Source organism: Bos taurus, chromosome 5, assembly GCF_002263795.3.
Source record: "Bos taurus isolate L1 Dominette 01449 registration number 42190680 breed Hereford chromosome 5, ARS-UCD2.0, whole genome shotgun sequence".
NCBI lineage: Eukaryota > Metazoa > Chordata > Mammalia > Artiodactyla > Bovidae > Bos > Bos taurus.
The window spans coordinates 109081801-109098607 of record NC_037332.1 but is presented as its reverse complement, the minus strand read 5'-3'; the positions used below and the strand labels follow the sequence as shown (position 1 = coordinate 109098607).

The window sequence follows — 16807 nt, the reverse complement described above, 5'->3', positions numbered from 1 at the left end:
TGAAGAAAACTATAGCCTTTACAACAAATGGCGCTGGAACAACTTGATATTCCCACATAAAAGGATGAATCTGGACCCCACACTTCACATAAGAAAATTAATTCAACAGACAATAAGGTGCTACTATACAGCGCAGGGAACTACACCCAATCTCCTGGGAGAAATCATAATGGAAAAGAACATAAAAAAATAATGTATATATGTGTAACTAACTCACTTTGTTGTACAGCAGAAATTAGCACAACATTGTCAATCAACTAACTTCAATTTTTTAAATTTTTAAAAATTCCTAAATGGTAATAAAAAAATTAATTCAAAATGGATCAAAGATCTAAATTTAAGAGCTAAAAAGTGTAAAGCTCTTAGAAGTAAACCGGTGAAAATGTGTGTGACCCTGGATTAGGCAACTGTTTCTTAGATACAATACCAAAAAACTAGAAATCAAAGAAAACATAAACAAGATTCTATAAAAATTTAGAACTTCTACATGTCCAAGAAAAGACAAAGCACAAAATCGAAGACACCATCTGGAACTATCTCTCTCTCTCTCTCTCTCTCTCTCTTATAAGGGTCTGCTATAAAGAATTCTAACAATTTAACAACAGAAAGACAAATAACCCAATTTTAAAATGGACAAAGTATATGAATATTTCTCCAATTATACAAATGGCCAGTAAGCACATGAAAAGATGTTCAGCATCTTTAGACATTAAGTGAAAGAAAGTGAAGTCGCTCAGTCGTGTCCAACTCTTTGCGACCCCGTGGACTGTCGCCCACCAGTCTCCTCCATCCATGGGATTCTCCAGGCAAGAATATTGCAAATTAAAAGCACAGAGAGCTATCACTGCACACCACCAGGATAGCTATAAGCAAAAAAATATGGACAACAGGGACTGCTCTAGCAGTCCAGTGGCTAGGGGTCTGTGCTCCCAATGAGGGGGCGTGGGTTCAATCCCGGGTCAGGGAACTAGACACCACATGCCTCAACTCCTGCACTCGGCCAACTAGGGCCCTGTGCTGCCAGATCAGTGAAGAATATTTTAAAACAAACAGCAAATTTGGTAAAGAAGCAGAGAAACGGGAACCCTCATGTACTGCTGGTGGGAATAGTACAGCCGCTTTAGAACACAGCTTAGTAGTTTCTAACAAAGCTAAACATACTCTTACCATAAGACCTAGCAATCATGCTCCTTTGTATTATCCAAGTGAGTTAAAAACTTACATATATACAAAAGCTGCACAGGATGTTTATCAGAGTTTTATATGTAACTGCCCAAACTTGGAAGTAACCAAGATGTTCTTCAATAGGTGAATGGATAAACAAACTGTGGTACATCCACACAATGAAATATTACTCAGCAATAAAAAGAAATGAGCTATCACAAGGAGATACCACTTCTTATTCATTAGGAGAACTGCGACAAAAGGGCAGAAAACAGCAATGTTGGTGAGGGTGTGGTGAAATGAGAACCCCTGTGCACTGCTGACCGGACGGTAAAATAACGCAGCAACTGCGGGGGAAAGGCTGGCACGTCCTCAGAACACTTAAATGTAGGATGGCCCAGCCACTTCACAACTGGCTATCTGCCCAAGAGAACGGCAAGCTGACACTCAGACCATTCATGCACCGATTCCCATCACTGCGTTATTCACCACCGTCAAAGTAGAGATAACCCAATGTCTACCAGCCAGATGAATGGGTAAACAAAACAAGCTTTCTACACACAAGGCAACATGAGTCAGCCTTAAAAAGGAGTAAAAGTCTGAAAAACGCTGCAACACAGGTGACCCTTACAGACACGACGCTAAGCAAAACAAGCTGGACACAATAGGACAGACACTGTGCGATTTCACTCCAATGAGACTCAGAGACCGGAGGAGAACAGTGTGTGCTGAGGGGGGGACGGGTGAGTAGAATGGGGGATTAGTGTTTTAACAGCTGAATGAATATCCAGCCAGCACCACGACGACATGCATTCGACAGTCACATTACTAATTAGCAGACACGAACCTACTCTCCTTCCTAACCTAAGACACGTCTTATTGAATCCCTATTAATGACTACAACATCAAGGTGCTCCATATTAACACAAGCAAAGTTGAACGTAACAAGTTCTTACTTGGGATCACATACACAAATCAGCGGGACTTCTGCTAGTCAGAATATATATAACGTTGAACTTATTCAACACGAACTAATGGAGTCCAGTCGAGCTGACAACTTCTGGAAAAGCACAGAGTTAACTATTTAAGGAGAAGTTATGTACCCAGCACATGACTCACTGAGGAAAAAATGAAAGCCATTTCATGTGACAGAAATCTTGAGTAATGATAGGGCCACCTTCTTTAGCCTCCTCTTCTCACACCTATTGCTTCATGAACTTGGAACCAAACCCTAACCACACTGCACCACTGCACGCTGCAGAGGCTCTATTTGTAGGAGCACGCGCAGAAGGGAGCTCTCCTCAGGCTTTAGGTAACAAACTGGAGAGCAAGGCAGCAGAGAGAGCGATTAGAGCCCAAGTTTTCCACCCCCCGAAGAGGTTAGCACACACATTTGCATACGATACTGTGTACTTGGGCTTAAGGAAACAATACAAGGATAACAACCAAATTTCAAAACCAAAACAGAAACATCGAAGCAGGTAAACCTCTCAGATCCTACAAGATTTGGGTAGGAAAAAAGTTCTATGCTCAAGCAGAAGGAAAAAAAAAGATTAACACAGGCTTATATAGATGCGTAGGTCTTTACAAACTGAATAAATCACAGGGCTTGAAAAGGCCTGGTTTTTGTGGACCATGAAGTTTGTTACAGTTAAAAAATATTGTGAATAAGTGGAATCTGGGTAGATGGGAACATATGTATGTATTTGAGTAACCAACTCATCTAGTTTGCCCGGGACTTTCCCAGTTTTACTCAAGCCTGGGCAAACTGGACAGCTGGTCACCCTAATGTGCACACAGGGCAGATACATTAATGAGGACAGGAGTCTAGGCTGCAATAATAAAGCGGTGGCTTCAGCAACTTAACCCAAAGGTGCTCCCCTCCTGTGTGCGCCGTATCTAATCTGGGGACTGGAGGCAAGAAGCCTGTGCCCTACAGTGACTCAGCAGCCCCGCCTGAGGGTGGCGGTGCTCTCCGGAGACTGCATCCTCAGGAACACCCCTTCCCCTTGAATCAGCCTACACACACCACAGGCAAGGGAAGCACGGGGAGAAGGCACACTGGCCCTTAAATGCCACAGCCTGGCAGTGACACAGGCCCCGACACCCGAGTTTCACCCGCTGGGACCAGTCTCATGGCCCTGCTTAGATGCAATTTCCTTCATGCCTCAGATAGAAAGGGAAGCAGGTCTGGGGAATCATCAGGAACCACTGTCACAGGAAATCCAGAAAAACATCCACTTCTGCTTCACTGACTATGCAAAAGCCTGTGACTGTGTGGATCACAAGAAACTGGAAAATTCTTAAAGAGATGGGAATACCAGACCACCTTACCTGCCTCCTGAGAAATCTGTATGTAGGTCAAGAAGCAACAGTTAGAACTGGACATGAAACAACAGATGGGTTCAAAATTGGGAAAGGAGTACAACAAGGCTGAATATTGTCACCTGCTTATTTAATATATGCAGAGTAATTCAAGCGAAATCCTGGGCTGGATAAATCACAGGCTGGAATCAAGACTGCTGCGAGAAACATCAACAACCTCAGATATGCAGATAACACGACCCTAAAGGCAAAAAGTATACGAACTAAAGTCTCTTGATGAGGATGAAAGAGGAGAGTGAAAAAGCTGGCTTAAAACTCAACATTTAAAAAACCAAGATCATGGCATCTGGTCCCACCACTTCATGGCAAACAGATAGGGAAAAGTGGAAACACTGACAGATTTTATTTTCTTGGGCTCCAAAATCACTTCGGACAGTGCTGCAGCCATGAAATTAAAGATGCTTGCTCCTTGGAAGGAAAGCTATGACAAACCTAGACAGCGTATTAAAAACCAGAGACATCACTTTACCAACGAAGTTTTGTTGAGTCAAAGCTATTGTTTTTCCAGTAGTCATGTACGGATGTGAAAGCTGGACCATAAAGAAAGCTGAGTGCTTAAGAATGGATGCTTTTGAACTGTGGTGCTGGAGAAGACTCTTGAGAGTCCCTTGGATCAAACCAGTCAATCCTAAAGGATATCAACCCTGAATATTCATTGCAAGGACTGATGCTGAAGCTCCAATACTTTGGCCACCTGATATAAAGAGCCGACTCACTGGAAAAGACTGTGATGCTGGGAAAGACTGAGGGAATGAGGAGAAGATGGGTTAACAGATGATGAGATGGTTAGATGGCATCCCTGACTCAACAGACATGAGTTTGAGCAGCTCCGGGAGGTAGTGAAGGACAGGAAAGCCTAGTGTGCTGAGGTCCACGGGCCTGCAGAGTCAGACACGACTTAGCACCGGAACAACGGTCACGGGGCAACTCAGCTCAAGTGAAAAACTAACAGGACTAAGAATGGCTCACGGACAGTCTAAAGCAACAGCAGCCAGGAGACGCAACAGGTAATGGGGTCTTCTGTGGGGGAGACTGAGGGAAAAAGAGCACCTGTGGGTTCCTGCTGTGAGAGGTAATGTAAGGAAGGGCAGCGTGCTTGTGGCCTTCAAATTACATGATGGAGAACACAGGAAAAGAAGGAGAAAAGTCAGGAGACATTTCTTTCAAATCCTGAGGCAGGATTTAAAGGAAAATGGGAGAATCGTCATAAAACTGTAACAGTTAATAATAGTAGACAAAGAAAGAGGGAAAGAAAGAGGAAGGAAGCAGAGATGAGAGTTAAAGGATGACTCTAATGTTTCAAGCCCGGAGAGCAGGTGGTTAAGACTCTGCATTTCCAATGCAGGGGGTGTGGGTTCAATTCCTGATCTGGGAACTGAGATCCCACCTGCCGCATAGCATGGCCAAAAGAAAGGAAGCAATTATCTGAAAAAAGACCAATTGGTCTGTCTGGGACTTACTCACTTGGCTGAATCTGGGGTGCTGAGGTCAACACTGAAAAATTACTATCCCTGCTATGCTAACTGAGATTCTACTGACAATGACCTCAATCAGGTGTTACATGAAACAAGGGATGGCTTTCACAGCATGTAAACTGGAGGGGTGGGCGGCTGGGAGGGGTGGGCTGCAGGAGCCCCAGCGTCCCTGTGTGTGCCCAGCATGACAACTGAAGGCGAACGTCCTCTGATCGAGCCCTCTCCACGGCTGGCAATGAAATAACTAGGCAGGTGCAGCGGCCACATGACTGCTCGCTCCTTTTTGGTTCTGCAGTTTGACTCTGGACAATTTACAAAGGTAAATAACCGTTAGAGGAGGGGGGAAGCAACATGCAGAACGGCTCTTCACTACCCTCTCTACAAATCATGTGCTGAAAAAAAAAAAAATCATGTGCTGAGTTACCAGACCCACTGCAGGTTGAGCACATGCAGACAGATGGCAGATGCCACCCAGCACCCGTGTACAGGGCGTGTGCCTGCCAAGAGTCAGGTATCGTTCTCCCAGCCTATTTATTATATTGGGAATACTGGGACTTCCTGGCAGTCCAGTGCTTAGGACTCTGCACTTTCAATTTGAGGTCGGCAGGGTGGGGGCAGGTAGATCCAATATAACCAGTAAACCAGTATACAGTATAACCAGTAAAGTTATACTGGTCACTGAAATGATGCAATTGACTGAAAATTACAGATATCACTGAAGTATGATATGTAGTGAGGCTTGCTAAAAGCGAAATTATGTTTTGTGAAGCTGCTTTTGAAAATACGACCTCAAGTTAGGTGTGAGAGAAACAACTGTAAAAGATCAGAGGGGAAAAAATCATGAAAATCTAGAACGTCTCTTCACTGAAACTACAAGTGCTTCTGCGCGCTTTCTCCACTTTAAGCATAAATTTTAAAGTGCACGTAACAGGTATGGAAGTACAGCCTATGGAGAAAGAGGACCTGGAATTCCAACCAGCAGACTCATATTCAGAAGAAAACTGCCTTACCATACAGCAAAATTACCAAGAAAATGTACATTTATTAACATTTTAATTGCAATTTCTTATAACCACCACTTTGTTTAGAATTCCTTCTTGCCTTGACTTCTTCAGTAAAAGCCCTACTACCAGTGTGAGGGACCTGGATAAAAGGGGTCCTATGGTAAACCAAAAACTGTGTCGCAGTCTATCAATGATTGAAAAGATGGAAACATTCAGACATGCAATAATGGAGACACAATACAGAAACATGTAAACATGATAAAATGGTGGGGAAAAAGATCACCATAATCACTGTAACCACTTATCACAACTATTTGAAAACTTTGCAGTAGTGCTCACTCGTGTCCACTTTTTGTGACCCCATAGACGGCAGCCCGCCAGGCTCCTCCGTCCATGGGATTCTCCAGGCAAGAACACTGGAGTGGGCTGCCATTTCCTTCTCCAGGGATCTTCCTGATCCAGGGGTCAAACCCGTGTCTCTCTAATCTCCTGCATGGCAGGCGGGCTCCTCACTACTAGTGCCACCTGGGAAGCTCTTAACAACTATGTGAACACTGAGCAATATCGGAAGACAACACAAAGTAAGACAGCTGCTGAGTTTGGTGAAATAATAAATTAAATACTTGAAATATTATTTAAATATTTAAACAATAAATAAAATTTTAGTAGGAAAAAAATTTTCTTTTATGGTGTCTTCGAAGCTATTTTGATATAATTTTGTGTAAACAGCTACTGAGCTCAGTGAATTCAAAATATGATTCAATGTTTAAAACACAACACACCCTCGAATTATATGTCAGCATTTACAAGCTCTGTTAAGACATCTCTGGTCATCCCTATAGTTGGAATGGCTACAGGAGCCCATCTTTTCTGAATCACAACAGGAAACTTTCTTGAGCTAAAATAGCAGCAGATAAGAACTACCTCCATAGCTACAGTAAAATCTGTGATGAGAATATTTAAGAAGATGATGTTATATATTAATGAGGAAGACTAATTCAGACTCTAATAAGCTTTGTCTGCCAAGTTAAAATATACACAACTCTACAATACAAAGAATTGTGGTAAAAACTCTCTAAGCCTGAGAGATTAATCCCGTTTAAATCTAACATCCTCACTACTATATAAAGAATAGATAAAGAAGGACCTGCTGTACAGCACAGAGAACTATGCTCAGTTATTTCGTAACAACCTAGAAGATGGAAGAGTCTGAAAAAGAACTGACATGTGTCTATAACCGAATCACTGCTGCACACCTGAAGCTAACACAGTACTGTAAATAAACTACACTTCGATCAAAAAAACTTAATATCCTTGAAAAAACATAATTCTAAGAGCTTGTTATAAACTTCAAAAATAATTATTTAATTCTAATCTATATCCTGTTAAGTAGGAAATCTCTAAAGGCAGATGTAGTTATATTTATTACATGTATTTAGTATGTTTTTTACCTCTACGAATGGCAATCATTCAAATATTGAGCTCGTGGGCCTCCCTGGTGGTCCAGGGGTTAAGAATCCATGCTTCCACTGCAAGGGGCACAGGTTCAATCCCTGGTTAGGGAACTAAGATCTCTTAAACCAAGTGGTGCAACCAAAAAAAAAAAATCAACTTGTTAAAAAAAAATTAAAAGTCATGCTTCTGGGAATGGATCAGGGGTTGGGAAGGGACAGAGTGAAGGGTTAGTCTTTAAGAGCTGACAGCATTATTCAGACTCACAGCCACGGCTATACAGTGCTCAGACCCACATTTTGGTACACATTAATTATTACTACTTAATTCAACCACAAGCCAAAGACGATACCTTGGGGTGAGGAAGCAGGCTGCTCCTGCAGCTTCTCCTGAGAGAGGAGTCCCAAGTAGCTGAGAACCACGTACTTCGTTTCATAGTGAAATCCTAGAGGCACGGTAGTTGAGGACGCCATGGGGGTGGCCGGCAGAGCTCCGAAAATGTCTACTTACAGATGTACAAAACCTAAAACCAGAAGAGTATTTTTTTAGGGTACAGTTCATTACACGCCAGAATGTCCCGGGTGGCCCATGGCTGGGAATCCACCTTGCAACACAGGGGACTTGGTTCCATCCTGGGCGGGGAACTAAGAGGCCACATGCCTCAGGGGCAACTGAGCTCACAACACAACTAGAGCCCAACTCGAGTCCCTGCGCTGTACCAGAATATCCTGAGTGCCGCAACTGAGACGTGATGCAGTCAAGTAAACACAGAGTTTCTTTTTTAAAGTTTGCTACATGCCAATACATTCTCCCATTAACTCCAATCATTCAACTAATACCAAAATAAACATTTCTCAGACTTATCCTTGGTAATCTTTAAAAAACGTAACTTCAGTTTACTTACAGTAGGAATGCATGTATTCAGATTTCAGGTCAAAAGCACACTTCCCTTTCTATCTCCCCCAGTTACCCTACTTTCACCTGTGTGGCAAGAACAGCAGCTCTGCCCTCTCTTTATGCTGCACCACGCCCCCAGCCAGTACGTCTCATTCTTCTACTATTAAAGCCTTCATATTCCAGCAGGGTCCATGGTGCACAGCTGCAGGTGACATCTCTCGTTTCCTCCACAGCTTCGTGTGCCATACAACTAGTCTGAGCCCGAGCAGTGAGAGAAGCAGCTGTGTGTGCAGTGGGGTGGTGGCGGGTCCTCTCCTTGCAGACTTCCTCTCACCTCCTCTCTGGACTTGAAATGTGACGATGGCAGACACCTCCAGGGGGCAGCACAAGACAGGAGAGACCTGGGCCTCTGAATGACGCTGCAGAGCACAGCCGCTCTGCCCACTTTTACTGCCCGCCTCTGAACTCTTCCTCAAGTCAATTTTATTCTGATTCTCTTCAGGAGGTACTTTAACTTGTACCCTAATCAGTGCGAGTCCAACTCCACTTCTCCACCTGGACCCAACTGTTTTACCTACCACGTACCCCTGTTTTAAAGACCTATTCTTTTGGCAACTTTCAAATATATCATGCAGAATTATATATACTATGTTCACCAGGCTGTAAGTTACAAACTCAGGATTTATTTATATCATAATCAGTTTGTATCTTTTAACTCCTACTATGTATCTTAATAGTCACTGCAAACCAAAGTGTTTTATTAAGGTTTCCAAATAATTGTTTTCTACTTAAAGCAATGATACAGACTATTTTAAGATCTTAAGAAATATCTGATAAAAGAAAAACATTCAGATAACCCATAACAGGAAAAAGAGACAGGGAATGTTGACAAAATATAAGATCTGTACTGCTGCTGCTGCTAAGTTGCTTCAGTCGTGTCCAACTCTGTGTGACCCCATAGACGGCAGCCCACCAGGCTCCCCCGTCCCTGGGATTCTCCAGGCAAGAACACTGGAGTGGGTTGCCATTTCCTACTCCAATGGATGAAAGTGAAAAGTGAAAGTGAAGTCGCTCAGTCTGTCCAACTCTTCGCGACCCCATGGATTGTAGCCCACCAGGCTCCTCCATCCATGGGATTTTCCAGGCAAGAGTACTGGAGTGGGGTGCCATTGTACTAAACTAAGATAAATGAATAAACAACGAAACAAAGTATGGAGAATTTGAAATACACAGAATAAAAGGATGACTATATAAAGAGATTAAAAAGAATGAACATAAAAGTCTGGTTTCAAGGGGAGAAAGGAGTCTGAGAACAGAGACAAAAGGTCTGACAATTCTTGAATTTTGTCACAATGAAAGAGACTTAAGCATGCTTACATTCAGTGAAAGCCAATTAGAAATAAAAAGAGAGCAAGGAATAAATTAGTAAGTAAAGTTCCGAAAGAGAGGAGAACAGAGGAAATCAATAACAAAATTTAACCTTTGAAAAGTCTCAGTTGTTTTTGTTAAGAGGAAAAAAGAAGTACTCATCTTCTGAATAATGCTTTAAATTAAAAAAAAAAATGAATTTTCTAGAATTTGTTATAATCAAATTTCTTGTATTTATCCAGGCACCCCAATGCAGCACTATTTACAATAACCAAGCCATGGAAGCAACCTAATGTCCACTGACAGAGGAATGGATAAAAATGATGTGGTGTTTACACAGACACACACACACGTGTGCATGCATGGACTGGAATATTACTCAGCCATAAAAAAGAATGAAATAATGCCATTTGCAGCAACACAGATGCACCTAGAGATTACTACACTAAGTGAAATAATTCAGAAAGAGGAAGACTAATGGCATATGACATTACACGTGGAATCTAAAATATGACACAAATGAGCTCGTCTACGAAACAGAAACAGGCTGGCAGTGGCCGAGGGGTGGAGGGAGGGGCGGGCTGGATCGGGACTGTGGGGTTTGCAGATGCGAACTACACTATAATGGATCAACAACAAGGTCCTAGCGTACAGCGCGAGGAAGCATGTTCCCCGTGATAAATCACGATGGAAAAGAATGTGTACGTGTGCACAGCAATCACTCTGATGTACAGCAGAAATTACTGCATAGAACACCTGACTGGTTCAGTTGGGAAAAGAGTACAAGGCTGTATATTGTCACCCTGCTTATTTAACTTCTATGCAGAGTACATCATGTGAAATGCCATGCTGGATGAATCACAAGCTGAAATCAGGATTGCTGGGAGAACTATCAACAACCTCAGATATGCATATACCACTCAAATAGAAGAACTTAAGAGGAATAAAGCCTTTTGATGGGAGTGAAAAAGGAGAGTGAAAAAGCTGGCTTAAAACTCAACATTCAAAAAACTAAGATCATGGCGTTTGGTCCCATCACTTCATGGCAAACGGAAGGGGGAAAAGTGAAAACAGATTTTATTTTCTGGGACTTCAAAATTACTTCGGACGGCGACTGCAGCCATGAAATTAAAAGACACTTGATCCTTGGAAGGAAAGCTATGATAAACCTAGACAGCATATTAAAAAGCAGAGACATCACTTTGCCGACAAAAGTCCATCTAGTCACAGCTATGTTTTTCTAGTAGTCATGATGGATGTGAAAGCTGGACCATAAACAAGGCTGAGCGCTGAAGAATTAATGCTTTCAAACTGTGGTGCTGGAGAAGACTCTTGAGAATCCCTTGGACTGCAAGGAGAACAAAGCAGTCAATTCTAAAGGAAATCAACCCTGAATGTTCACTGGAAGGACTGATGCTGAAGCTCCAATACTTTGGCCACTTGATGCAAAGAGCCAATTCATTGGAAAAGACCCCGATGCTGGGAAAGATTGAAGGCAAAAGGAGAAGGGGGTGAAGGAGGATGAGACAGTTAGACAGCATCACCTATTCAACGGACATGAATTTGAGCTAACTCCAGGAGATAGTGAAGGACAGGAGCCTGGTGTGCTGCAGTCCATGAGGTCGAAAAGAGCTGGACTGACTTAGCTACTGAACAACAACAGAAATTCCACAATATTGGGAATTCCCTGGTGGTCCAGTGGTTAGGATTTGGCGCTTTCACTGCCCTGGCCCAGGTTCAATCCCTGGTTGGGGAACTAGATCCCACAAGCCACATGGTGTGGGAAGAAAAGAGAAAGAAATTAACACAACATTGTAAATCAACTATACTACAATAAAATGAATTCTTGGAAAAATTCCTTATATTTATCAGAAATCCACATCTCTGAAGACACTTTTAATTACACACCAGCCCAGACGCTACACACAAAGCATCTAGGATTTTTAATCTAGTGCTCTTCAAATTTCCTTGGAAATCCCAACTGCTTAACCATAAATGCCATAAAGCTGACCAGAGTTGGACATGACTTGGCGACTGAACAACGAATGCCATCTTAGTCATGATTTCATAATTCCCCACCTTCCAAACTCTGCATCCTGTTCACAGTGAAGTCCTCAGCTGTAGCGTACATGTCAGTAGCCATACACCCACACGGCTGATGAATGACTATTACACTTAACGATTCACACTAAGGAAGAAGACGGTCACACACATTTAAGTCATTTCAGTTTAGCACACAGTCTTTAAGCTTCACATGTGTCTCTGACGTCCTAAACACATCACACCCACAGGTTAAAACATCCGTCCAGCTCCTCTAACTCTGCCTAAGCTGCCAGTTTCAGAGCAGTGGAGCAGCTCGTTCAGGTGATGGCGCAGGCAGACCTCAGAAACACGACTATGTGTCTACAACACGGGGAATACGGCCCATTTTTATAACAGCTGTAAATGGAGTAAACCTTTAAAACCCTGGAATCACTATGCTGTGTAACTGTAACATATAATATCGCACATCAACTTCAATTAAAAAGACATGCTATTTTATGTCCGGTGCACTTGTATTCAGTTACAATTTCTCAAAGGTACTGAGGACATGCCGAGTGCATACTCCACAGCCCCGCTGCTGGATGCTTTGGGAAGAGGGCAGCCACTCCCTCTGCCACACTCTATGCAGACTGAAGTCAGCATGCCGAACCAAGGGCTCCCGCGTTTCTAACACATACCACAAATTCCCCTTGCACGAGACCTCCACTGCTGAAGGACTGTCACAGAAGATGTCACAGAAATCCTCCACACCGGAAGGAAAAAGTAGCAGTCTCAACTTTATTAATGGAGAGACAGAAGTAGACAATTTATCTGCCGAAAATCAGAAGAGCTGGTGAACAGCACAACCAGCTGGCGGAGAGCACTCTCCTCCGTTCTGACCTCGCAGGCCTGCTCCCTTCCAACACACACCCGGCAGCGTTCGGGCAGCGTTCGGGCGGGCATGAGAGGACACAAAAGTGAAAACACTCCCACTGATGACAACGGGAAGAAACGGGAGAAAAACAAGGCAAGGTCCCAAATATCAGACGCCCATAGTACCGAAAGAAGCAATTCTGTCAATTTTGAGAATGGGGTGGTGGCGGGGAGGGAGAGGACAGGCTAAAGGAAAAGGAAACACGCTCTGAGCCCAGCAGCTAGTCTTCCTGGAAGCAGGGGCCACGCTCAGGTCCAGTCCGCTACTACCTCATCCACCAGGGGACGTTCCTGTCTGAGACAGCACAAGCCTCTTTCCAATGATGAGAAAGACACAGCCACTTTTACTCTTTACATTCCATCTAGAACACCTAATTCAAATTAGGTGTAAGTATTCTTGGTGTCAAGAAATGATTAAACACAAGAATGATCTTCAATATAAAAACTCCTGTTTTTTGCACAATTCTAACAAGCTATTGAATACAGTTGTATTGCCCAGCCGTTTCTTTCTCTGCCTTACATCTTAAGTTTGCTCGTCTCTCAAGTTACAGGTAGCTGTCAGCCAGATGGATGGCCTGAGGAAGCTCAGGGTAACTTAATCCGTGTTTATACATAGGCAATCCACCTATGTTTATACATAGGTGGGTTTATACAGTGTCAAACCCACAATTTCACAATAAACAGTTTGCTTTCCCTAAAACTGGATTTCTACTATGAAGACCAGTGCAAATGCCAGGACAGCAGTATAGGAATTGGGTATTTTGTATGAAGGGTAGCCAGAATGCCTACAGCAACCATTAGATTCTGCTTTAAAATCTTATGAAAAGCAAACCTGCAGCAATTCAGGTGTCTTGCAGTTGTTTCCCAACCTTGTCTCATCATGACCACCTTGGCTGCTATTACAGACAAACTCCTAACACCAACCTCAGAAATACTGACTTAGAATATCACACCTATATTGTATTTCTTAACCCCACAGAACCCTTAACACAAACACAATTACAATTTAACACGATGTATTATATTATTTTAGGAAGCTTTGTTTTTAAGACCATTTCCTCCCACCAAAATAAAATGGTAACCTTATTATATTGTTAAATACTCCCATATGGAGTTGAGTAGATCTATAACCTCAGTTTGTAAAGAGAAATGTGAGAGTCCACAGACAGTTCAGTTACAAACGAAAACACTGCAGTTTTAAACATTAACAGACTTTCTGATTCCCAGACTCCAGTCCCATTGGTGGTTTGAGTAAAGACTTTTTTTTAAAGCTCCAGAAATGAACATGAACTCCAATAACTTCGTTTTTTTCTTTTTAACTTCATCTTTTTAATCCATACTTTATTAGTTCTTACAGAATTCCAGAACTTTCTCCCAAAGGAAAGTTACATAATCCTAATAAATATTGTGAAACTGCAGAAATTTCACTGGGTCCAACTGAGAAACTCAACTACGCATTTCATTTTAAAATTCAGCAGACACTAAATTATTTTAGTGTACAACTGGAACACACCTAATTGAAGAGGCCAGTTCAATCCCGTGTTAAGAGCCATCCACAAACGTCTCCACGCAGCAGCTGGCAAACGAAGATAATGTGCTTACAGAGTTAATGCCTCACTCTCTCTCTCCCCACAAACATCACAGTAAGTAATCAGGCTTCCCATGTATGCGGATAAAGTGCATAAAAGGGAGAGGTAACTGTCAGCTTCTCTGCTCCACTCCTAAGTATATGACAGAGAAAAGAAAACACACACTCTCCTGGCAAAAACAAGTTCACATGAATGGTCACGGCAGCAGTATGTAACAGTCAAACTGTGGAAATAATTCCCCATTAACTGATGAATCTGTAAAATGTGGTCTATTCATACGCTGCATATTATGTGGCCATAAAAAGGAATGAATTGCTAATACCTGCTACAACATGGAAATAAAAAAAAAAAGCTAGTCACAAAACCCCACATATTGTATAATTCTGTTCCTATGAAATATCCAGAACTGGCAGATCTACAGAGACAGAACCTAAAACAGATCTGCCTGGGTAGGAGAGTGTGGGGATACAGAATGACTGCTGCCAGGTAGAGAGTTTCTCTTGTGGCTGCTAAAAACTGCAGTGATAGTTCTACAGTCCGTGACTACACACGTGAACGGCTTGATGGTACCTCAATAAAGCTGTTTTTAAAAAAAATCAGCTACTCTGAAAATAGCCCCCTCCCTTCAACCCTGTTAATACGTATTAATTAATAACTCTTGGTGAACACTCATGTGGAATAAGATATGCGTCAAAATCAAGTTTGAAAAACCACGATTTTAACTGTGGCAGGACCACAGTTAAAACTTGTTTTGCATGTCTAAAATGTTTCAGAAAAGAAACATATTCCTAAAACAATCATTATTATTGCAAATCACCCGTCCTAAAAGCTTAGCCGAATAAGATACGAAGTAAATATTGAGTAACTGATGTGCTAACGAGCACCTTTTCTCTACCAAACAGGTTGGACTCAACCACATGTATCCTTCAGCTGAACTCAGCTACGGGGATACAGGACGGCATAAGTAAATTCATCATTTGGGAAAGAAAAAAAAAAAAAACAACTGAGAATGGTACCTAACCAATCAGAGTAAAAGGATTTCAAAGTCCCTAACGGTCTATTATCAAGCGAAGCAAATTCCACAATGGTTTAAATATTTGCAATTTACGGTGTTTAAGTTTATCCAGCTGCGTATGTGAGGTATCAACAGTTCACTATCAACACAAACACTTGCTTAATTTTCTGGGTGACTGAAGAAAAAAAAAAAAGAAGGTACTAGAAGGGTGTGGCAACTCATCCAAGGTCACACAACAAGTCAGGGCATAGACCAGCATTCTGGTTTGGACCAAACCTCCCGGGGAAATCGCACTGACAGTTTCGCAGGACTTGTTTGTTTTGCTCCAAATAGTAAAGTTAAAAGAAAAAAAAAGGAAGGCGGGAGGGGACCGTCTGTTTCGCTTAAAACTTGCAGAGACAACAAGCTGGCCCCGCGAGGAACGGCGCTCGTGCGGGCAGCGGGCAAACTCCGCAGGGCGGCGGCCAGGGCCCAGGACCTGCGGGCAAGCCTAGGCCTGGAAAGTTCGAGCACGAAGGAAAAACACTCAGGGACGCCCTGGGATGGTGGGAGAAAGACCAAAGGGAGAGACCACCTAGCGCGAACCGTGTGTCTCCACGGGTGGGGAAACTGAACATGTGAAATAATATAACAGCAAATGACAGCGGCGTCCGAGCCGCCGGGAGAGGGACCGTGAACCTCAGAGAGAAGCCGCGACCCGGCTGGCGGGCGGGGAGCCAAGACTCGAGCCCCGCGCACGCACCCCTCGCCCGAGGCCCACCCTCGCCCAGGCAAGTCTGCGGGGCAGCGGGCTGGCCTCGAGCCCTCAGCTTCTCACTCTTTCGTCTCCCGCGTCGGCCTCTGGACACCTCCGGCGGCGCTGGGAGAGGGCCCGGCGCGGCCTGCCCGCGACCCTACTCCCCTCACCTGGCTCAGGCCCCTGCAACCCGAAGAGGTGAAGGAGGCGGCGGCAGGTGCTGCACACACGAACCCGCGGTGGCGGCGGCGGCGGCGGCGGCTCCGACCCGCTGCCCTAATCTACCGCCGCCGCCATGTTGGCGGGTGAGGTCACCCCGGCGTGCTTCCGTCACCGCCGGCGTTGGGGCGGGGCGCGGGCGCGCCGCAAGGGGGCGGATGTGCCCTCCAGAGCGGAAGTCTGGACCACAGAGGTTTTGTGGTGGAGGCACCACCCTTCTTCCCGCAGACGTGACCCGGAAGGACCACTCTCTCCTGGCCTACTCTCCACTTGGAGAGCCGCTCTATGGTTCCGCCGCCGGAGGTGGCCGCCACGGGCTGCTGAGAAGGGGGCTGACTGGGATGGGCCCACCGTCGTGGGTGCGGAGGCGGGCAAAGCCTGCGGGAGCAGCTGCAGGCGCAGCGTGAGTGTGTGTAGGCGAGCCGGCTGACGGAGTGTCGGGTCCTGGGAGCGCCGGCGCAGCAACACTGGGGAGCTGGGTCACTGCGGATGCGGGGCGGTGGGGGCGACTCAGCGCCGCAACGAAGGCACGCTTTGGCACCCGCCCC

The 16807-nt window shown here is 44.1% G+C and overlaps 1 protein-coding gene and 1 non-coding gene across 9 annotated transcripts in view; one reads left to right on the top strand and one right to left on the bottom strand.

The window, feature by feature from the left end:
• Positions 1-16340, bottom strand: part of BCL2L13 (BCL2 like 13) — a 51133-nt gene extending 34793 nt beyond the window's left edge. For 6 of the 8 annotated variants that reach the window (XR_009494425.1, NM_001434973.1, XM_059886748.1 and 3 more), the window contains exons 1-2: positions 16211-16340; positions 7833-8003 (exon numbers count right to left, since the gene is read on the bottom strand). Coding sequence is in view for 5 of the 8 variants with exons in the window: in NM_001434973.1 (NP_001421902.1) it covers positions 7833-7953 (121 nt within the window). In the remaining 3 variants the exon portion in view is untranslated. Of the gene's footprint in view, positions 1-7832; positions 8004-16121 lie in introns of all 8 variants that reach the window. The other 2 variants (NM_001434976.1, NM_001434974.1) reach the window with 2 other exon arrangements.
• TRNAE-UUC (transfer RNA glutamic acid (anticodon UUC)) lies at positions 11430-11501 on the top strand. The gene has a single exon. It is a non-coding gene; the product is annotated as a tRNA-Glu (tRNA).
• Positions 16341-16807: the final 467 nt, after the last annotated feature.